The sequence below is a fragment of the Elaeis guineensis genome, chromosome 3, assembly GCF_000442705.2.
Source record: "Elaeis guineensis isolate ETL-2024a chromosome 3, EG11, whole genome shotgun sequence".
NCBI lineage: Eukaryota > Viridiplantae > Streptophyta > Magnoliopsida > Arecales > Arecaceae > Elaeis > Elaeis guineensis.
Window position 1 is genome coordinate 117,778,690 of NC_025995.2, and position 24,499 is coordinate 117,803,188.

At 39.5% G+C, this 24,499-nt stretch overlaps 2 protein-coding genes across 2 annotated transcripts; both read right to left on the reverse strand.

Moving 5' to 3' along the window:
* Positions 1 to 544: 544 nt before the first annotated feature.
* Positions 545 to 1,943, reverse strand: LOC140856140 (uncharacterized). Its single transcript, XM_073253305.1, has 5 exons — positions 1,746 to 1,943; positions 1,551 to 1,643; positions 1,289 to 1,390; positions 836 to 1,195; positions 545 to 735 (listed from the first exon to the last, which is right to left on the reverse strand). The coding sequence occupies exons 3-5, from the start codon at positions 1,343 to 1,345 to the stop codon at positions 658 to 660; spliced, it is 495 nt and encodes a 164-aa protein (XP_073109406.1). The 5' UTR covers positions 1,346 to 1,390; positions 1,551 to 1,643; positions 1,746 to 1,943; the 3' UTR covers positions 545 to 657.
* A 9,986-nt stretch (positions 1,944 to 11,929) lies between these two features.
* On the reverse strand, positions 11,930 to 14,357 carry LOC105040595 (peroxidase P7-like). The gene is made up of 3 exons (XM_010917188.4): positions 14,114 to 14,357; positions 12,751 to 12,942; positions 11,930 to 12,658 (listed from the first exon to the last, which is right to left on the reverse strand). Exons 1-3 carry the CDS (start codon positions 14,318 to 14,320, stop codon positions 12,104 to 12,106), a joined length of 954 nt encoding a protein of 317 aa, XP_010915490.2. The 5' UTR covers positions 14,321 to 14,357; the 3' UTR covers positions 11,930 to 12,103.
* Between the last annotated feature and the right edge of the window lie 10,142 nt (positions 14,358 to 24,499).

Below are 24,499 nucleotides of genomic sequence, written 5' to 3' on the forward strand. Positions count from 1 at the left end.
TCGTTATTTTTTAACGACGCTTTAAAACGTCGTAAGGATTTACATTAACGACGCTTATAAGCGTCGTTAAATTTGTCTTAACGACGCTTATAAGCGTCGTTAATGTAAATCTTTACGACGCATTAAAGCGTCGCAAAAGACAAATTTAACGACGCTTATAAGCGTCGTTAATGTAAATCCTTACGACGCTTTAAAGCGTCGCAAAAGACAAATTTAACGACGCTTTAAAGCGTCGTTAATGACCCCGCGTGACAGTACAGTCTACCAAGACGCTTTTCCAAGCGTCGACTTTTTGTCTTTAACGACGCTTAAAAGCGTCGTTAAAATAATTTTAACGACGCTTATAAGCGTCGTTAAAGGTTTTAAGAGGAAAAAAAAATACAGATTATCTAAAAAAAAAAGAATACAATACATTCCTATACGAAATCATATCACACCTGTACAATAAACATGTACAATACAATAAACATGTACAATCACCACATTCACATTCACACCTGTACAATCACCATCATTCACATCAAAAGCAAGCTGAAATAGAAAATTTAATCAAACCAAAAGATAATATTTTATATAAATAAAAATAAAGTACTAATCGTCCATTACAATCAAGAGTAATATAAATAAATATAAAAATACAACAAAAATAAAATAACATCAATCTGCAGGCGGATGGTCGTCGTTGTCTCCACGTGACGTGCCGCTATCTCGACGGGTGCCTGATATGCCAGGAGCCTACAAAAAATATATCAAAAGCATGATTTGCATATCTATAAATAAAATATATAAATCATTAAATTAATACAAAAATATATATTTAATATTATGTGTTTACCTGAGATGAACCATACATCTCTAATAAAGATGTAAGGCGATCAATCTGTCCCCTCATGGCCTGCATCTCGGCACGGCTCTGTCGCATCTCCTCCATCTCAGCGGCACGACTCTGTCTAATCTCCTGTATCTCCGCCTCGAGTCTGCGAACGCGTGAATCCTGAGCATCTGCTGCAGCATGCTGCGTATATCTACTAACCTCAGATAACTGAGTGGGGGTGACTCCTACTCCATAACCCCTCACTCGACCGTAGCGCTCTGGTCCCATCAACTCTGTGAATACCTCGGCCTCGATACGGCTCTGCTGCGTAGATGCTGCGGACTCGTCGTCACGCTCCGCAATGAGAGATGTAGCCCTCTCCTGTATTTTTTTTGAAAACAAGAGTTATACATTAATAGCTAACAAAATTAAATTTAAATCATTGCAAAAAATATAATATTAATAATGCCGTACATATAAATCTCTCGACTCATCTCGAACAAAAGTACCATCCTGATGAGTATGAGTCATCCGGTAAAACTCCACTTATCCGGGTTCCCTCCCATGCTCATCCTCCTACACAAATAATTTCAATTTTAAGCAAACAGTTATGATAATTTAAAAAAATATATGAGTATCATGATACAGACATGGTCCACGATACATAATGATATTAGTTATATAAATATTTGAACATAAAAATTAAAAGTTAATTATGAAAGTTTAAGGAACATACAAACTCCTATCGGAGTCGTGCATAACTCTTCGACCCCGATGTATGAGGAACAGACTGAGCTGCTCGTGCAGCTCTACCAATAGCAGAATAAGTCTGTAAAATAAAGTAAAGAACTTGTTATATATACAATATATAATAAAAATCAATATTTTTATAAAATATTTAGGAAAAAAAGATAATAAACAGATAATATACCTGTACCCTCTCGGAGAACCAGTAATGAACCAACTCCATCCACTGATGAGGGGGTACATCAGGAGGATAATTCCTAGCAACCTCCTCCTCTGTCATACCCTGTCTCATATAGTCCTTCTTCAATTGTGCTTTATATTCTTTCCATTTGCGGTTGAGAGACTTCATTACAAAATCATGAGTGGATGGAGGGAGAACAAACTTGCTCTATAAAAAAAATAAGTTAAATGAAATAAATTATATAAATGATTAACAATTAATATACAGTATGAACATCAATTCATTACCTCTATAACTCAGAGGAGCTCAACTTTGTACGTTGGAAGCATGTCATTCCATTTTGCATAGCCCAACGGACATAGCTGAGGCCTCCGAGCAACAGTCCCCAAAAATGAAGTCAATAAGCAGGCAGCTTTCTTAATTGGCTGACCTAGCTGATTGCACTCCACAACAATCCTCTCACCCTCACGCATCTGCCACACATCTCGTACTACTGTGGGTCCGCGTCTGGGGCATACTCTCCCGGATCCGTCTGCAAAAAATACATAAAAGTAACTATATCATAAATATACATAAAATAAAATAAAAAAAAATTACATGAAAGACAATATATACCCTGCACGTGTATCTCATCATCTGGCTGATGAACAGGAGGATCGTGCTGTGCTGATGATGAAGGACAGGGCTCAGAATGCTGTGCAGCTGAACTGGCCTCAGGCTGCTGTGCTGAAGAAGACGTACCGGCCTCTGTCTGTGAAAACTGGAACTGCACACCAGCATATCGTCCCCTGCGACGCATGATGTCACCTAGCATTTATATAAATAAAAGATAGAATCAGTTAATATATGGAGTAAAATAACACAATAATTAATGCAAAATATATACATCATAAATAATTATTACCAGTAACAATCAAGCAGTAGTGTTTTCTTCGAATTCTGTTCTAACCAACGTCGTCGTAGCATTTAAATCATCAGCTAGCACAAAATTGTAGGGCATACATTGTGTATAAGTGTCATCGTCATCATCCTCCACTTGGTTTTCCATATCATATAAGTCTCTAGGTTTTGTTTTGATGACAGTAAACCAATCTTTATCTTTTGCGTCTTGTACATAAAATACTTGACGAGCTTGAGATGAAAAAATGAATGGGTCATCCTTCAATAACACACCAGTGTGTATCAACCTTGAAAAATTTACAAGTGTAAATCCATTTGCATCTTGTTTCAAACCCCTTGGTGAGTTTATGTCTATCCAATCACATCTAAACAGTACTACTTTAAATTTTCCATAATAATCCAACTCATAGATATCTTTAAGTGCACCATAATAGGATTTTCCATCCGCTTCCATCATAACACCGCTATTCTGTGTTTTTCTAAATTTCTCCCGTTCTCTAGTATGAAATTTAAAGCCATTAATTATGAAACCATTATATCTATTCACAATTTTGTTAGGTCCTCGAGCAAGAGCTATTAGTTCATCTGAATTATTTGTCTCCATCATCTTTAATACCTAACAAAAAATGATATGACGAAGTGCAGTTGAGTTATCTGATATTAAATATGTATCAAAAATTAATATATCCCATAATTAAATATAAATCACACCTGATTCGAAAGCCACATAGGGAATAACTCGACCAACCATCGCTGTTCAATCCTTGCATTAGGACGAATGTTATGATTGGCTCGTCTCTGATAAATTAAAAATTTACTGCATAAAATATAAATATATCATTTAGAATATTATATCTAATATAAAATTTAAATTTTGATGTCATTCCTTAAATATACTAACCTGCGATGGTCAGATATTATGTCACTATGAAGTAACACATAACGATGTGCTTGTGCTAAGGATTTTTGATCAAGTACAATACCTTCACCTCTTCCCAAGAATTTTCCAGCAGTTAAGAACTTATACAGTTCTGCATTCTCCACAAAGTCATTATGCCGTTGAGGTCGACTAAAAATAGTCTCTACACCTTGAAGATATCTTGAACAAAATATCAAACATTCATCCACAATATATGCTTCAGCAATCGAGCCTTCAGGATAGGCTCTATTTCGCACATAATCTTTAAGACGCACAAGATACCTTCAAGAATTAAATATTTATTAAAATATCAGTATGCTGTTGTTTCTAATAAAATTATCAAAAGATTTAAGGTTTGTAATAATACCTCTCAATAGGATACATCCATCTATAATGTACCGGTCCACCAACTTTAACTTCTGAAACTAGGTGAACGAGCAGATGTACCATAATAGTGAAAAATCCAGGAGGAAAAATCTTTTCCATCTGACAAAGTGTAATTGCAATATCCGATTCTAACTGATCAAGTTCCCGAGGATCAATAACTTTGGAACATAATACCTTGAAGAATGACGATAATCGAAGTACAATTGTAACAACTTGTTTCGGCAATGACGATCTTAAAGCTATTGGAAAAATATCTTGCATCAATATGTGACCATCATGACTTTTAAGATTTGAAAGTTTTCGATCCTTTAGATGCACACATCGTGAAATATTCGATGCATATCCATCGGGTACTTTGATACTTTTCAAAACTCCCAAAAAATTATCTTTTTCTCGAGCAGACATTGTGTAACATGCAGGAGGCACATAAATTCTATCATTAGCAAGCATTTTAGGATGAAGTTCCTGTCGGATACCCATTTCTTTTAAATCAAGACGTGCCTTCATGTTATCTTTGCTCTTTCCATCAAGGTTTAAAAATGTTCCAAGTAAATTATCGCAAACATTCTTCTCTATATGCATGACATCAAGATTGTGCCGAATAAGATTATGTTTCCAATAAGGTAAGTCAAAAAAGATACTTCGTTTTTTCCATAAATGTTTACTTGGCTGTTGTGTAGATGCTATCTGTGTGTCTTCCTCATTTTCATCCTCGAAATAATTGTCTGGATCTTGAAACAACTCTGCATCTATAGTACTGATACTGACTTCCTCTGGTAACCCTTCGTGCACTGAGCTTTCAACATCATCCCTTCCTCTTTTTTTAGAGGACTTTGAGTGCTTACCATAGCTGTAATTGATGCCATCCATTTGTCTATGAACATCAGTTCCAGAAGGTGGAATAGGGGCACATCCCAATTCTATAGTACCATCAAACAAATCTTTCTGAAATCGAAACGGATGATTTGCTTCCAACCATCGACGATGTCCCATGTAACAAAATTTACCTCCATATTTTAACCAAATTGAATGTGTTGAATCTCCACAACAAGGACATGCGACCCGTCCCTTTGTACTCCAGCCAGATAAATTGGCATATGCTGGAAAATCATTAATAGTCCATAACAAAGCTGCCCGTAGTTTAAATGTTTGGCCGTTGGAAGCATCAAATGCATCAACACCCTCCCACAACTGTTTCAATTCCTCTATCAAAGGCTGTAGAAAAATATCAATATCATTGCCTGGACCCTTATCTCCTGGAATAACCATTGACAAGATAAGTGATGATTGTTTCATGCACATCCACGGTGGCAAATTGTAAGGTATCAAAACGACTGGCCAAGTGCTGTAGGTAGAACTCAGGGTCCGAAATGGATTGAAGCCATCAGAAGCTAAGCCAAACCTAACACTGCGAACATCAGAGGCAAAATCAGGATGCCTATCATCAAATGCTTTCCATTGAAGACTATCTACTGGATGTCTCAACATTCCATCCTTTGTACGTCCTTCATGATGCCATCTCATTGATGAAGCTGTTTTTGATGATGCATAAATCCTTTTCAATCTAGGTATAAGAGGAAAGTAACGCAATACCTTGGCCGGTTTCTTTTTACTCCGCGTTGCATCCAATTCATTCAGTACATCATCTCGATCTTCTTTTTGTGTTATCCATCTTGAAGATCCACATACATTGCATGACTCTTGATTAGCGTTTTCACCCCGATATAACATACAATCTTTCGGACAACTATGAATCTTTTCGTATCCAAGATCCAATTCCTTTACTACTTTCTTGGCTTCATAATACGATGGTGGTAAACGAGTGCTTTCTGAAAATGCATCCTTTAATAACTTGAGCAGCATGGTAAAACTCTTTCCAGACCATCCATTCAAATATTTGATATGAAATAAATGTACAAGAAAAGAAATCTTAGAAAATTTTGTACAACCCGGATATAATTCTTCGTCTGCATCTTTCATTAAGGTGTGATAACGAGCTGTCTCATCATTAGATGTATGTATGGGCTCCTCAACATGCATACGTTCCGTATGCGTACATCCATCAAACATCCCAACTGTTTCTTGTATACTACTGGATTCTCCTAAATTTTGAACATCAAATCCAAAAGCATCTGTGATCAAACCCCTTATATCATCATCTCTTGCAGAATTATCTTCTAAGCTAGTGGATCCACAATGAGTCAGGGGTTGGTTACATGATGATGGCAACATAGATTCTCCATGAAAAATCCAGTCGGTATAACCTCTTAAAAAACCATTCCATACCAAATGTTCTTCAACATTTTGTGGATCTAAAGAAGAACTATTTACACATTTCCGACATGGACATAAAATCTTTCCATTCAAACTACTTTTCTCCATACCAAATTTAATGAAGTCATGAACTCCATCTAAATATTCTTTACTATTTTTTGGTTTATTTATCCAACTTTTGTCCATTGTAGGATAAAACTGACCGAACTTGCAATTTATCTAAAAATAAAAAAAAATTATACAATCTATATTAATGCAATGAGTAAAAAATATCAGTCATTTCATAAAATCCAAAAAAATAACAGCTAGATAAAGTTTACATAGTAAATGCTTGCTATCATCAACTAATAGGTAAAGAAGGTCCTATCCCATTCAGAAAATGTATTAATTCTATAGGTCAATTACAAAAATCAAATGATATGCAACAAGAGCCGAAAAAAATTTCGGCAGCATTTTCCCTTAGTTCTTCCGTATAGGAAGAACAAAAGGAAAATACCATCCGAAATTTTTTCCGAACCTCTCAGCATACCATTTGATTATGGTAATGACCTATAGAATTACTCACATTTTCCAAACTGTCCATACTGGACAATCAATTGATCAATGTACATAATTCTTTTATCCGTACAAAAATAAATAAATGTACGGATATAATAGAATATGTACATTAATCAAAAGACGGGTCTATGTTTCGATGCAATGTAATTTTTGATGTCATATTATTTACATTTTATGGAAAGGCAGAAAAGTTGAAGATTTGAGTCCTTCGTAGGTGGTACCAAGAAGAGATGCACATAATATAATATTTGCAATACAACTTTTGCAGCTTTGCAGAAAGAGATTGTTATTTATTATTTTTATTATCATTTAGATGCATATTAACTATTCAATTTGATATTCATGATCTTTCATAACTGTAATCCTGTGAAGTGGAGTAACTGGAGTTTTGAACCTGAACCACCCTGCTACCCAACTAGAGTCTGGACCTAAGTGTACGGCTGACACTAGATTACCAATTAAAAGAACATTAATAAGATTGCATAAATTCCTAGAGAAAATTCTTTAATAAAATTATAATCTTTTAAGGTTGTCTCCTGGTCTTCAATTGGCGACTTGATATTTAAAGCTTGATGTCCAAAGAAATAACTAATGGGAGATGTGTGAAAATCTGCCTATTTTTCTCAATAAATAAATGTATAATTCAAAGAAAGAAAGAAAGAGATGCAGGGATGTAAATTCCACTTGTTAATTTCAATTCTAGAAGAGCCGAAACTTCTTCGTCAGTGACTTCAGCTCTAACTCCATATAATTTTAACTTCTTTATTTTTTAATTCATTGTTTCCTTTATGCTTTTGCTTCCATCTTTTTCTTTTCTTTTGGTTTTGTTTTCTATTTTGATTTGAAGGTCACCATAAACTAATTTGCATGAACACGTCATCTCGCTGCAATGCTTGCTTTCACCTTCAACCTGTGCAAACTTCTCAGTGCAATCTCCAACATCTAAGTGTAACTACACCGCTCTTCATTTCTCTAGACTAATTTTTTCATTTGATGATTTTTTTTTTTTTGTTTTGTGAAAAAAGATGCTAAATGTTCCTAGATATATTAATTTTCACGAAACCCTTCAAATTCAATAAAAGAAGCATGAAAAACTTGTAAGAAATATGTAAATCAAACTAACAAACTTAGGCATGCATGAATAGTTGTATTCATTCTTGGATGCATGCAGCATAAGAAGAGCTAAAGTGGGTATTTGAGTAAAGAAATCTCCAAGAATATCAAAGTCTTGTTGTGTTTGAGTAAGAAAATCCCACACCCACCCAAGACTCGAGGAACAGTAAGTTGGCCTCTACAAAATTATAAGTTAACAATATTTAGTGTGTTTATTTTGGTTAACAAAAACAAATACTTATTCAATAGTTATTGCTCCGTGTCATGTTAATGTGAATGATTGGCATGCAGGTAAAGAACATATTTTGGAAGAACATTGTCAGCCCAAGCTAAGCCAGCTCCAGCTGCAATTATCTAAAGAAGCTAAATGACTACTATCTATTGCAATTCCATCACCTTCATTCCCAATAATTGGGCCTCCTCTCGCACCACTCCAATTTGACATGATTAATCTAATTTATTACTTCCCTCCTAGGTGTGGTGAAGGTTAATTTAGATGAACTAGAGCATGTTTGGAGCTTTTTCTATAGGATTGGGCGGCAAATTCTATTGGACTTGTGGATTGAGCTAGTGCAACTAATAAGATCACAAAGATGGGTTAAGCAAAATATCCAAATATAGTTCTGAAATAATTCGAATTGAATCTCATAAGGAGAAAAAAAGATCTATTGAATTTTTTTTTTCTCCCTATAGAATTCAAGCGGGCCCATTGCAAAGCTATAACTGGGTATTTTATAAAGATAAGCCTAACCCAGTATGTAGCATGTGATCTTGTTAATTTTGTTGGTTTTAGCTCAATCGTGTAGAAAAAGATATGTTTGGATTTTTGGATAGGATTTAATTGAAAATCTTATAGTGTTCATCAGTTGGACTATCCATTTAATCATGGCCTTAAATCAACCAAATATCACCTAACTCAAATCCTATACAAAGAAAAAAAACTTTCATAGGCTTTTTTTTTTCTATCTTTTTTTTCTATAGCCGAAAAACTAAGATCTGAGCATGTTCTTAAAAAATATAAGCTAAATGGGCTAACAAACCCGATTCCTATAAAATATGCATCACAATGCTACTCAAGGGTGGCAGTAAACAAGAACATATATAAACAAAAACATCCTTCAACACTCAACTGAAAAATTCTTCACATCTGCCAAGATAAATAAATAAATAACTGAAAAATTCTCAAATCCTATAAAATATCATGCTTCTACCGAGATTAAGCTCTTGGAACCTCAGGGGACCAACTCACACCGCTGCAGCTCGCACAAAATCCCATATGAGAAAACCCCAATCGGGACCTAAGAAACCCATCCGATCTCCCTCAATGCTCTCCTTCCCACAAATCTCCAAACAAGAGAAAAAAATAAAAAGAAAATGAAGCGATAACAAAAAAAAATGATCAAACTAGGTGGGAAAAAGCTTACCTTTTAATTTTTTCCTTCCTTCGTTTTAGCTGATCTTTCCTACATTTTCCCCTGTGCTTCCCCTATTTCTTTCCGTTCTGAGGAGTCTCAATCGGGTGGGACCGTGGGAGGCTTGGGGCGGCCAAATAGGGAAGCGTGGATGATGGCCAAGGTTTTATGTTTTTTTTTTTTTTTTAGGTTAAAAAGATGGCAACTTCATACTACCAAATGTATCAGAAACAAAAAAAACTCCTCCCTCAGAGCAATAGATTGACACAACAGACCTAAATACAGCACCAAAATGAGGAATGTGGATGACAGACCCTTAAACACTGTAACATGAAATTAAACAACTCAAAATTTCTGTGGAGATTTTGAAAAGAAGAATGAATGAAAAGAAAAACAAGTGAAATGGGGAAAATATTTTACCTTTCAAAATTTCTGTGGAGCGGCCGAGCAGGGGCTTCGTTTCCCTTCGATTTGGGGTGGCCGAATGGCGAAGTGGGATGGTGGGAAGCTTGGAGCAGCCGAACAAGGGAAGGAGGAGGAGGGCCGGTTCACCGACGGCGTATGGCTTGGACCTCACGGGCGCGGCGTCGACGGACACGGCAGCAGAAGGGAGCGGCGGACGGAGGTGAGGCGTGGACGGCGGGTGCGCGTGGACGGCGGGTGCGGTGCCGGCGGCGGAGATGGGCCGGGGTCGGCTGAGGAACGGGTGGAAAATAAGGAACGGCTGAGGAACGGCGGCGGTAGATAGATTAGGGCACGACGGTAGATAGATTAGGGCACGGGAGGAGGGTGGTATTAAACGAACCTACCGATGCTTTTTAGCGTCGTTAAAATGCGTCGGTATTTTATTTATTTAACGACGCTTTTGCTAAAAGCGTCGGCGTTGACACGTTCATAGTTTATGACGCTTTTAAGCGTCGTTAAAGAACGACGCTTTTTAAAAGCGTCGGCAGGTTAGCGCAACCTGCCGACGCTTCCCAAAAGCGTCGGCAAAAAAGGTCGTTAATGGCCTCTTTTTTTGTAGTGTACGAATTCAGCTGGCTAGCGATGTACTATGAGTTGAACCGACTTAAATTGCCGGAACTTGATCAAATTGGCATTCAACCGACTTAACTCAACACCATCGAAGGCTGGCCGACTAACAATCTGACATATTATCGTTATTTGATCGATGACCTATTCGGCGCCATACCGACTATCTAAATCTTATATATATATATATATGTATATAGGGATCAAACAATGATTATTCAACACGAGCAATAACTATATGCGCATGTAGAGCACAATAGTCGTCCATGAGTGATCTATTACTCGATCTTAATGATAGTTAATAAATTAACTGTCCACTAAATATCATAACTTTCGTATCTCGAATGTTCGGAGGCGAGAGTTACGTAGTAACGGCTTTGCTCATTTTATATAAGATAGTAAATTGCGGAGGATCAGATAAGTTAAGTGAAACTAATATAAATTTTTGGACACTCATTTTTAATTTTTGACTGTGCTTTTTCTTTAACTAAGTTAAACATCGAAGACCCTCCGTTAGATAATTTTTATAAAATAAATTTATTTTATAGGTTTCCTATCATCTATCATTCAGATGTAATAATTTGACTAGCCACCGACACCGTATCGGATATGGTGCATTGCCTTGTTGATTAATCTCTTATCACAATCACCGGTTAAGGCCTGATGCCTTTTTCGGATGTTACCACCGACATAACAGGAGATGGCCCTTTTTAATAATTGTTGGGGGATACCCGCCGACCGACTGCCGGAGGGCCCGACCGACCGGAGGGCCCGACCGACCGCCGGAGGGCCCGACCGCCCGACCGGCTGACGGCCTGACCGCCTCCGTTGGATGACTCCGACTGGCCGACAGACCGACCGATCGTCGGTCGGGGTGACCGACTGACGGATGCCATCAGTGGCTAACCACCGGCCGTCCAACGGCCCATCGCCGACTGGGGGTATGTCGGGCGTATCCATCCCGACCGACTGAACCCCGAGGTTATATGGCCGACTTACATGAAGCTCGCCGATCGATGGAGGGGTCCGACACCACTCGGCTGGCTACCGACTTTAGGTCGGTCGGCTCCTCCAACCACCGTACAGCCGCCAGACGTCGTCAGCTCTGACACGGACATGCGGCGCAGTTACCTAGGGGCATTGTCCCGCCGAGAGCCGGGTCAACCCTGGTGATTAGACGGCCACACGGCGACATGACGTTTTCACGGCGGCTCTGACAGCCTACAGTGAGTTGACAGTTCCTCACTTGTCCGCGCCATTAATGACGGCGCCATACCTAGCTCCACTATATATACCGGGGAAGGCAACAGTGCAAAGGATCGATCCGCTCCGTCTCTCCCAAAAACGCAGGCTCGCTCCTCCCTCTCTCTCTCTCTCTTTCGAGCTCTCCGTCTATATTTCACTGTTGCCCAGTCACCTCTCTGACTTGACCGTTGGAGGGTCCCCGCCGGAGCCGCCTCCGGTCAGTGCGGACTTCCTTTTGCAGGTGCACGCTTCCCGGCGACCGGGCGACGAGGCGATTGGCCGCAACAATAATGACAAAAAATCATCAAGTCGTAAGCAACCATTACGCTCCATGCATGAAATGGATGAAAATATATATCATTTAATTCGTGATCTCGTTTTCTTGTTTTCAAGAAACACTGGAACTGCCGTCTATCTTATCGTTGCATAGCTCCATTTGACAAGTGTTATTATCTAGTTGATTTGCCCGTAGTGAAGTAGTTAAGACTTGGAGAGTCAATCGTCGCCGCCTTCACCGGGCGTCATTCGTTGACCTTCCTGCAGTTCAATCTGATCTCCCCGCTGGTCCCGGTCAGCGGGCTGATGCTCCCCATCTTCACCATCGCCCCAGCGAAGTCGCTCGCAAACAACGCAGCGTCGTTACTGTATCGCTGAACCAGCGCGTCCTGCGACCCGCCGTTGAAGAGCTCCTGGTCCGAGTGCAGCAGCCCCTGCTGGGCCACCAGGTTCTGGTAGTAGCCGTTGTCGAACCAGTTCGGGGTCTGGACATCGAGCGGCGCGAGGTTGCTGTCGCCGCCCGAGGCCGGGCAGTTCTGCTTTCTTAAGTCCGCAAAGCTGGGGTCGATGTTGGTGTCGTTGTAGATGTGGGCGCGAAAGTTCTTGCATTGAGCCTGGCCGATGGTGTGGGCACCGGAGAGCGCGGTCATCTCTTGAGCACTGAGGCCCTGGGCGGCGAACAAGGAGATGAGCGTGGAGATGCTGGACCCGGCACTGGGGAGGTTGCTGTTGGCCGCGCTTTGGCTCGCCGTCGTTGCATCCCTCCTGCCCAGTTGCACCGTCCAAGTCGGCCCCCCGAGCTACAAGATGTATCATTCGTATCAGCTTAAAGCATTAAAACTGAGCGTTGATGGTGAAAGAGACGGTGTGAAATAAAGGGTGCAATACCGACCGAGTGGACCCCATCGCGAGCAGCGAGGGCGAGGATGTCAGCACATGAGACCGTGGCGCAGCACTCGGCTTCGACACTGGCTTTGACGGCGTCGATGACATCGAATCCGCGGAGTGAGTTTCGGTTTGGGGAAGCGTTCTTCTCGCCGGTGAACGTTGGTGTGTCATCGAGAAGGATCGATCCGTCACAGCCCTGAAGAAACGTTAACAGAGGACGTCCGTTCAGCAACTGAGAAGCATATGTGTAAACGAAGCGGATACCGGATGTGATGCTTTTAAGCTGAGTTAAACAAAAGCATTTACTCCGATGCAGTTACATTCGGAAAAGATACTTGAAAAGCTACTGGATCCCACGTAAAGGTTTGCGACCATCCTTCACTTCATCTTCTTCTTCAATAAAAAAGAACGGTCTTTGACTTTGTCAGCTTTAATTTGGCACACATGCGTACTGTATTTACGAGAGGGATTGGTAACTAACTTGTTAAATTTTAGCAGATACGGGTCGGTGATTAGGACTGACACAACTGCTATTAATTGCATGCAACGACAAAATGTTGTCAACATCATGTTGCCTTACAGTAGCATGTAAGCTGTTTTTTGAGAGCAAGTGTAGATTTGAGTGGTCTAGCAACAAGAACTCTTGCATATATATATAACCTTTTTATCCCATGGTTCGCAGGTAAATTGCTTTTCAAGCTTCTAAGCTATCGATGCACCTTTGGATGATTGGTGCATACATGCGGTACGGTGATAGCAAGGTGAGATTTAAGAAGGGGATAGCTGCCTAAGTTTGGATCCTCTACCATGCAAGTTTTGCACCCCAAAGCGCTGTACGGCCCTTGATCACCACCATGTCTTCTGATCGCAAAGACGAACGGCTGCCAAACACGGCGCATCATGGTGTTAAACGTTGTACATCATGAGAAAGATCGTGAGATGTTTGACAGCTATCCATCTCTATGATGAGATGATATGGTAGAGACCCAGAGCTGCATAACACACCGTGCGCAGTGCAACTCATGCGCCGCAGGGGATTCCAATGTATAGCTGCCTTAGTAGAATATTGTTGCTATTGGCTGCATCGGGCGCATATCATTTTTCGGGGTTGAGGTGCGACCAGGATTGTAGGACCGTGTTGCTATATAGTTTGCTACCCCTTTTAAACTACAGCCAAGTAGCCCGACCATCTCTGTATTGGTCCTACGGCCAACACACTTCCGGACCTTACAATTCAAATTAGAGATTAGCAAATAAATCCTTGAATTCTAGGGTTCCTAACTTGCAGCGTACTATAGCAAAGGTGGTTGCGGATACGCATCAAAATAATAAAAGGAAAATGAGGGAGCAAAGGGGTTGTATCATACATTCACAAAGCAGTCGTGGAAAAAGAGCCGAAGGATGGATGCGCCCATCCTTGGCTCCCTAATGACAGCCTCTGCCATGACCGAGCGCACGATGCTTTGTACATTTGGGCAGCTTGCTTCATAGAACGTGGGTGAAAGCTGCCCTTGGGCAATGCAAGCGAGTAGTGATAGAAGGTAGAGCAAAAGGAAGCTATTGGAGAAGGCCATAGCTAAACAAGGCTGCAAGGTTGCTCCAAGAGTTTGGGCTGAGATGAGAGAAGTATTTTCTCAGGACTCCCATATATATATAGCGTTGTTGATGCATGCATGGAATGGCCATTGGTTGCTGGAATTCAAACTTTGCTGCTCTGTCTTGGCCCGTTACCCTAATTCCCACATTTCTTTTTTAAAAAATAAGTTAGGTTTCTTTTTTTTTTTTGGTAGAAGTTAGGTTTCTTATTCAGCTTGACATAATAAACGAGAATCACAAGATTGCAAGATGACTTGAATAAGAATGCCTTTTCTTTCGATATCGATCTTTTTCTTGCCTATATTTCCCTTTCATAGAATACTGACAACGATGGAGCGTGGACTTACTGATAGTTTAGACCTTTTCACCAAGACAAACTTAGATGCACATGTTTTTGATTGCGGACAAGATCCCCAGCCCCAAATTCCAACTTGCCATCTTGGCTCAAGCACAGTCGCTTAATAAATAAACCATCTACCACTGATGGAATACCGACAAGCCAAACTTTATCCCTACTGCATGTACACCATTGCTGCCAAAATCTTATCCGGTTACAGCGGTGTGGAGGATGCTGATCGATCCGAAAAAACATACTGATCCATATATTTAAAAAAAAAAGCCTCATCAGATTGATTCAAATTGGATCATCTAATATCTAAATCAGATAGAACTTTAGAAGAATAGCAGTAAAACATATATATATAATAATAGATTAGATTAGTATAGAATATTGCTCCATTTTGCCTGTCCGAATTCTGATCAATTTTTATCTCAATCTTGTCAAATCGACCTTTGAGAGCTCATCTTTTGGCTTGATCTTTATTTTGATCTTGATCTTATTAGATTGGCCATTTTACTTTTGTCTTCTCAAATTTGTTTTAGGAGTACTTTGGCTTTCGGGAGCTCAGCCTTGAGCTCTTCACCTCAATTTTGATCTTCATTTCAATCTCGGACTTCATAGCTCAGCCTTAAACATCAACTTATAAATCTATTGACTTGCAAAAAAAAACAAAACAATGGATAAATGCTTAAAACCTCTCGTCATGAGATCTTTGAGTTACATCATTTCTCCCTTTCAAAGCTTATCCTTCTTCAGCCTCCTTGGTCCTATGTATATAGACTCAAAGAATATGAATCTATCATGATTTGAAGATGAAAATCAAAAGATTGCCATAATCTTTTTTCTTATCAGAGGATTCTAATTTGCCATAATTTTTTTTATTTAGAATCTTTTTTAAAATTCAAATCTATTTGAAATTACTTATCACATGTCCATCCATAATAGAAAGGTTGGTACCTTACCAAATCATGCACCATAAAAAAAAAAAAAAAAAAAAATTGAGTAAACAAGATTTATAAAATCAATCTAAAATAAATAATATTTTAGAAACAAAAAATAAAATATATAATCATCCACATAGTAGATCCAAAATGATTAGCATTATGTATCACTACCTATACCACAAAATCTTCGCATATTCCATTTTGTAATATCATAGATTGAAGAAGGATTTCAAGTCTTACTTAACTGAAAATAGGAAGTGCGTAATGCTACATGCGCTATAGCTGTACAGGCACAACCCCATCCAAAATTGCCGGCTTCGATATTCCAGACCCCTACTCGTGCACGGGTAATACTGTAATAGAAAGTTACGGTTTTTATGATTTTTTTTTTCTGATGACACTAAGGAGGTATTTGGTTGGGGAGAGTGGAGGTCTAGAATCGGAATCAGAATGGATGACTTCCATTTCAATCATTTGGTTGGGAGAAGTCCCATTCCGATTCTGATTTCAGAGTGGAATGGGAATGACTCAATCTATATAGAACTCAATCCCTACTCTCTCCTATGGATTCAAATTTCTATTCCGATTCCGATCACGAACCAAATGCTTCAGAGGATTTGGTCATTTCGATTCCGATTCCAAATCATTCCGATTCTCATTCCCATTTCGATTTTGATTATGAACCAAACACCTCTTAATTGCTTTCAAAGTTATGTTCAAAATAATATACTCAGAGAAAATGGATTTCTTTCAAATTTGTGAAGGTAATAAGTTATTTCAGACTAGACCGATTTTTCTTAATATTTATGATAGATTAAAGTAGCATATGGTCAAATATGACACCAGCATATTTTTTTTCTTTTCAATCTCTCGTAGCATCATAAAATTATTGGTCAGATCAGATCCTCTGACTCAACAATGGATCAGTCCAACCATAATTAAAGGAACAAGCACGAATATACTTGTATTATCTCTTTTTCCTTCTATATTTTTTTTATCTATATTTATATATATGCCGCGATGACCTGATGCAGCCAATAATTTCTCAGTAGCATCGGCCCCTCTGAGATATCCGATTGGACGTGTAGCCAACCAGAGTCCATGTTCCTGCCATCCTGGCGTGCACTTTAAATTAAGAAACGTGCGTGAATATTCGTGGCTGACTCTTCATTGGAAAATTTCATGATCAATCAGAAAACCTGCACTGCAACTCTAATCACATCATGGTTTCGCTCTCTAATTTATAAGCGGCAAGAAATGCATGACGTGGTCTCGAGAAAAAGTTTTACTCCAATCATCGAAGAATTTCCTTCCCAAAAATCAACAAGCAGCATACATAGGTTACCAAGTTGTCGTCACACTGTTTGTTTTCTTTTTTAACATATATATATATATATATATATATATATATATATATATATATATATAGTAGTGTTTACTTTCTTTCGTTGGGAATTTATTTAAAATTGTGAAGATGACCCGAACTGATTCCATGTCAAACAATGTTATCCCTTAAGAGAAAGTTATAATTCGAGACGTTTCATCCAACGGAAAGTTTATCCAATCGGAAACAAAATCGTCCGAAGCTGTTTTCCTCCATTTCTTATATGATATATTCTTCGCCTCCAAAACGTTGCCCACAGCTTTCTTTGGCAAAACCACCAAAGAAACTGTGGTCACTTGCCTACGATTTAACGCCGGAATCCCGTGCATCAATCAAAAATTGCGTTTCGTGGAAGCAGCTATCCCCTTTTTGTCCTTTCCCATGGCAGGCATGATGTGGTCCATGATGCCGAAAAAGTCATCAAACCAAGCACGCATTGGCGAAAAATGGCGAGGGCCAGAATATAGACCAGATGCAAAACCTAACCCTCATCCATGACCCCTTTTTTTTTTTTTTTTTGGTGATATGAACAGGGTGGCAGAGCTATCCTATTTTATTAAAATAAAAAGTTTAAAATTTACGGATACAATTTAAAAGAACAACAAGCTCTGCATAGAGTCCAACACAAAGATGAAGATTTAGGGACAATAACAGAATCCATATTCCATCCAAAAAAGAAATTTTATCGAAAAAATAAAACTCATATCCCACCCCAAGAAGAAGCTTTGGGAGTGAGATGTATAGCAAGGGACTACAACTTGTTCCATAGCTCTTAATGTTGCACCTGAAACTTAGTAAAACCTAAATGTCTCCAATCAAAAAAAGATTGAAGCAGCTTCTGTAAGACTAAGAATACTGAATTCTTCTTATTTAGAAAGATACAGGCATTTCTCTCCCTCCAAAGCTCCTAATAAGCAGCTGTAAAAAGTTGATACCCCACCTTCTTTGCCAGCTTGCCTTTGTTCTTCCCTCTCCAGTATGTCCAAAGATCAAAAAAGTTTACTGATCTTCCTTTAAGATTCAATTTAATGATTGCCCATATACTCCTTCTAAATGAGCAACGGAAGAAAAAATGATTAATAGACTCAAAGATGGCACCGCAAAAGCAGCAACCGATGCTAACATTCGAACCATTCCTAGCAAGCACTTCATCGGTGTGTAACTTGTTCTTGGCTGCCAATCATAAGAACACTTTAACTTTCTTCGAGCTTGAAGTTTTCCAAATTATATTTTGAAAAGGGCATCTCAAACCACCAAAATATAGGAACTTGTAAAAAAAATCAATAATAAAAAGTCCATTGTGTGTCAGTTTCCAAATAGAAACATCTGCAATACAAGATGGTGCCGTAGAAGAGAAAAGGTTATGCAATAATTGAAGCTGATATGACTCATGCCTTGTCAAAGAATCTATCAACAGGATACACCACCTCAACATGCTCATATTCTAAAATGACACAACCGGCAAGTTAGACTTCAATATCCGCACATAAAGATCTTCAAAACTATAACAAAAAGTAATTGCATCAATCCAAAATATCTTCCTAGAATCTAATTGACCTCCCGTTGCCGCATTTAAAAGCCACACAATTCCAAAAAGTCTCATTCTTCAAACTAATATCCTTCCAAATGCGAGATAGCCCCAAAGTCGACTTTTTCGTTTGCATTCTAAACTTCTTCCTTGAGTAGTAAGCTCTTGCAATTTGGTGCCACAAAGGACCATTTGCCCCATGAAGGAACCTCCAAGACCATTTAGCAAGCAAAGAATTGTTCAATTATTTGGGACAAGTTTTTTACACCTGGACTCCCTTGTTCTTTGAACTTACAAATAACCTCCCAGCTCACCAGGCATTGAAACCAATTAACTTCATTATAACCTTTACATAAAAAAGTCCTTCTCATCTTATCAATTCTACTAATAACCCAAGTTGGCAGTCTTAATATAGACATGTAATATGAAGGTGGAGCCAACTTCACAGCATTGATTAAGGTTAACCTACCTCCCCCTGAAAGTAACTTTCCTTTCCAAGTTGCAAGTCTCGCACTTACTTTTTCAATCAAAGATAACCAGCATTGCTTCGGAAGCTTCCTAAAATGCAAAGGCAAGCACAGATAGATGAATGAAAAATCTCTATTCTTGCAGTTCAATGAAGATGCAAACTTTGAAGCCTCCTCATCATTCATATTCAAGCAACGAATGGAGCTCTTGTGGAAGTTAATTTTCAGTCCAGAAGCAGCTTCAAACGCCATCAAGATAGCCTTGGCTGCCAACATGCTTTTTTATTTTACAACACAAAATAGAAGTATATCATCTGCGAACTCTAAGCTTAAAATGTCCCTGTACTCCTTAAGGCTACCAATTCCTTCAATTAACCCTAATGCATCTGCTCTTTTGAGCAATTGAGTAAAAACATTCATGGCAAGAATGAAGAGGGAAAGTGAGATTGGATCTCCTTGTCTAAGACCTTGCGTGCATTTTATCCATCCACTAGGAGAACCATTCACTAATAAAGAAATAGAGGCCGATGAAAGAAGGCGACGAATCTATTCAATCCGTCTGATAGAAAAGCCTCTGGCATGCAACACTTCAAAAAAAAATTTTCAGTTCAATTTATCAAAGGCTTTCTCAAGGTCCAACTTATAAAGTAACCCTTTTTCACTTGTACGCTTGCAATATGCCACCATCTCATATGCATTGAGGAAGCAATCAATGATATTTTTTCTATTTACAAATGCCGACTGAGATTCATCAATGATAACAGGGAGAAAATTATTGAGCCTTCTTAAAAGAATCTTCATTATAATCTTGTAAAGATAATTTAGGAGGCAAATTGGCCTAAGATCCTTGGCTGATCAGGTATCTTCCTTCTTCAGGATAAGAGTGATGAAGGCAAAGTTGAGGCGGTCCAAGTCAAGGTGTCCTCTATAAAACTCCTCCAAAAGGATAAATAAGTTATTCCTTAAAATATCCCAAAATCTTTGCACAAAAGAGAAGGTAAATCCATCGGGACCTAGAGCTTTGCTACCATCAAATGAAAACACTACCTCTCTAATTTCCTCCATAGTAAAGGCATTCACTAACTCAGATAGGTCAAGGGATAGCGAGTCAAAAAGTATACTCCAATTGATCTTTAAATTAGGTGCTGTATTCCGACCAAAAAGATCCTTAAAGATTGAGTGAAGAATAGAAGCAATGTCCTTCCGGTTAGAGTACTCAATACCGTCATCCAACAAAACATCAAGATGATTCCTTCTTTTTCTACTTGATGCTACTTTATGAAAGCATAAAATATTCCTATTACCTTCTTTTAGCCAAGTAATCCTTGATTGTTGCTTTCAATAGATTTCTTTTTTTTTGTACAGATCCTCCAAAGAAGCTCTAAGAATTCTTCTAGCATCGAGCTCCGAAGTGGAAAGGTCGGCCAATTCTTCTTTTCGATCATAAATTTCGATGTCATGCAATATCTTCTTCTTAACCTATCTGTTAAAATTTTCCTCTTAAAGGCCCAATATTTAATTACGGCATGAATATTTCTAAGATTTTTCTCCCAAGCTTTTGCAACATCACAACCCATATCTAAACTTTTCCAAGTACTCCTCACCATATCCTCAAAATCCGGTTCTTTTAACCACCAAAATTCAAATCTGAAGATTTTGGAACCACTAAAACTTTCCTTACAAATTAATGCAATAGTATTGGAAGAATTGAGCTTAATTGAAAAAAATCTAATTAAAGGTCCAGGGATTTATTCCGTAGCATATTCTTGATTATTCTTTGGCATATTTTTGTTATTCCCTATCTATATTTGGGTCTACATATTTGTATTTATAGGTCTTTATACACACTTTTGATTCAGTGTGAAGAAAAATAAAAATAAATCTCTCCTTCTCTTTTTCATCATGGTATCAGAGCTTTCGGGTTCTGATCCATTCTTTCTTCCTTCCCCTTCTTAAAGAAAAAAAAAACCTCTTTTCCTCCGCCCACCTCTGTCCTCGTTTTCCATTATTATTATTATTATTTCTCTCTTCACAGCAAACTGCTGCCATCTTTCTTCTCGGGCGCCTGCAAAACCTCTTCGAAACCCCGACGTCAACGTTCTTCCCTGTCGCCACCACAGCCATCGCAGCGCTCTTTCTCACCGGCCACCTCCGTCGAGCCCCTTCTTCCCGACCGAAGCCCCTCCAAAGCCTCCGCATCCGCCAAATCTATCCGTAGCCATCGCCACCGCACCCTTTCTTCCCGACCGAAACCCCTTCGCCGGCATCCGCCGAGTCCATCCGAGCACCTTCTTCCCGGCCGAAGCCCTTTCAAAGCTTCCGCATCTGCCGAGTCCATCCGCAGCCCCGGCCGAAGCCCCTCCAAAGCCTCCGCATCCGCCAAGTCCATCCGCAGCCATCGCCACCGCAACCCCCCTTTTCTTCCCGGTCGAAACCCCTTCCTTCCCGGCCAAAACCCCTTTCTCCACCTCCCGGCCGACGTCGTGGTGGACACTGCAATATATCCTCTTCCTCCTCCTCCAGCCCCCGACGGCGTCGCCGGCGAGGTAGCAGCAGCAATCCCGTGCTTCACGGGATACATAATTGGTAAAAGCCACAGCTTTCTTTTTTAACACTTTCTTTTATTTCATTTACCAAAAAAAAAAAAGGAAAAAAAAAAGGGAAAGAAAAAAAAAATGGAGAATTTTTATGCCTAGAAGCCTATGTTTACGGTGTATCCGGTAATTTGTGTGTCTGGTGATTCATTGATAGTGTGTCAGTGAGATTATCATTTTGTTTGTATGGCCAATCCAATTACTATGCAAGATCTTGAAGGTCTGCTGGATCGGCTTATTACAGTTGCCACTCGATCAGGGGGTTCGTCAAGAGATAGTGGATCGCTGAATGCTCTTCAAGTGGCTGTAAAACTTGATGGCCCAACGACATATTTACAATGGGAGAGGAGCACTCGTCTACTTGTACATGGGCGAGGCTTGGAAGGATATCTCACCGGCACAAAGAAGAAACCTGCTAATAATGAGCAGGATATGGCTCAATGGAGAATGGAGAACTCTGTTGTTCTAGCATTTCTTCTAAATACCATGACACCAAATGTGACAAGAAGTGTGCAACTACTGGAGACTGCACAGGAAGTCTGGGAGACGGTGGCCCAAATGTTCTCACAAAAGCAGAATTCTGCTCAAGCATTTGAGATCCGTTCTCAATTGCGTCAGCTTCGTCAGGAAGATTTATCTATCACTGAATATGCCACCGAGTTGAAACGTCTTTGGTCCGAAGCTGATCATTATAGAAATTTTGCTCCACAATGTTCCATCGATGTTGATGGATTTCAGAAATATTTAGAAGAAGAACGGGTCCAGGACTTTCTATATGGTCTGAATCCGGAATATGAATCTGTCAGAGTTCAGCTCCTCGCCAGAGATATTTTACCTAGTTTAGGTCAAGTTTTCTCTACTGTTTTAAGCGAGGAGACACGACGACGAGTGACTTCTGACTCCAATAGTTCTATAAGATCAGCCCTTACCGTACAGCCACAGCAAGTAGGTGAGAATGTATGTTTTCATTGTAAAAAGCCTGGGCACACTAAGGCATTTTGCTGGGATCTCCATGGCCGCCCAAATCAGCCTGGGCGTGGTAGTCGGGGCCGTGGTGGTCGTCATAGTGGTGGAAGAACTGGAGGACAGAATCATGTTCGTGGACCTGCCCAAGCCAATCTCTCTGAAGAGACCGAGGGTGCTATACACAGCTTATCTACAGAGGAGTATCAGACCTTCCGACGAATGATGAAAAAGTATGAATCATCTTCTAACACCACACCTTCTACTCTGGAGCAGTCTAGCCACCAGGACGAATATCTTGATTCCTCTCTTTTTGCACACTCAGGTACTTCATATAAGTTATCACATGCATTTACTTGCGGGACATCTAACTCCTGGGTAATAGACTCAGGAGCATCCAGTCACATGACAGGGGCACCTAATAGTTTTATTTCATATTCACCATGTTCAGGACATGACAAAGTCAGAATAGCTGATGGATCTTTTACCCCTGTTTCAGGAAAAGGATCCATTGACTGTACTCCTAACTTAAGATTATCATCAGTATTGCATGTTCCATCCTTTCCTACAAATTTACTCTCTATCAGCTCTGTTACTAGAGATTTGAACTGCTCTGTCACTTTTTGGCCTTCACATTGTCTATTTCAGGAGCAGAGAACGGGGAAGATACTTGGGGGTGGTAGAATGCACAATGGACTCTATTATCTATCAACTGATGAGAAAAGTATGAGCTCTTCTTTGATGGGATATGCATTATCTGCTGAAGGTGCCACTTCAGAACTTATGTTACATCATCGTAGGCTGGGTCACATTCTTTTTTCTATTCTTAGTCGCTTATTTCCATCTTTATCAACTAAATGCAATAAAAATTTGTTAGTTTGTGATCATTGTGAATTGGCTAAACACACCAGAGCAGTATTTCCTATATCTGGAATTAGAAGTTCTCAACCTTTTGCTTTAATTCACTCTGATGTATGGGGACCATGTAGTACCAATACTCTCAAGGGCCATAGGTGGTTTGTTACCTTCATTGATTGTTTTAGTCGAGTAACTTGGGTCTATTTATTGAAAGAAAAAATGGGAGTTTTAAACTGTTTTAAAGAGTTTCATAAACTTGTAGGTACTCAGTTTGGTGTTAAAATTAAAATTCTACGTTCTGACAATGGCACAGAATACATTAATCAGGAGTTCCGTGCGTATCTTCAAACTCACGGAATTCTTCATCAAACCACTTGTGTTGATACTTCTGCTCAAAATGGAGTTGCCGAAAGAAAAAATCGGCACTTATTGGAAGTAGCCCGATCCTTACTTTTTACCATGCAAGTTTCTAAATTTTTGTGGGGTGAGGCTGTCTTGACCGCAGCTTACTTGATCAATCGTATGCCTCTAAGAACACTCGGGTTTAAGTCCCCTATACAATGTTTGAAAGGGTCTACTGATTATGTAGTCACTCCTAGGGTCTTTGGATGTGTTTGTTTTGCTCGTGATCATAGACCTTCAGTAGGAAAACTAGATCCACGAGCATTAAAGTGTGTCTTTGTTGGTTATCCTGCTACTCAAAAGGGATACAAGTGCTATTATCCCCCTGAGCGGCGAATGCTTATTACTATGGATGTTACTTTTCGAGAAACTGAAGCTTATTATGGAAGTTGTCTATCTGATAATAAGACACCAGAATTACTTCTTCCGGGTGACTTTCTATACACACCAAATTCTGGTGCCCAGGGGGAGTATCATAGTAATGATGTTCAGAGGGAGCCTAGTATTGAGAATGATGTTCAGAGGGAGCCTAGTGTTGAGAAAAAAGAAGAGTCCAGTGTGCATTCACCACCAATTGCCCATGTATCTCCACCGCTTGAAGCTTCTTCTCCAGAGTCTCCTAATGGTAACAATATTTCTACTACTTCTTCCATTTCTAATCTTAATATTCCTATTGC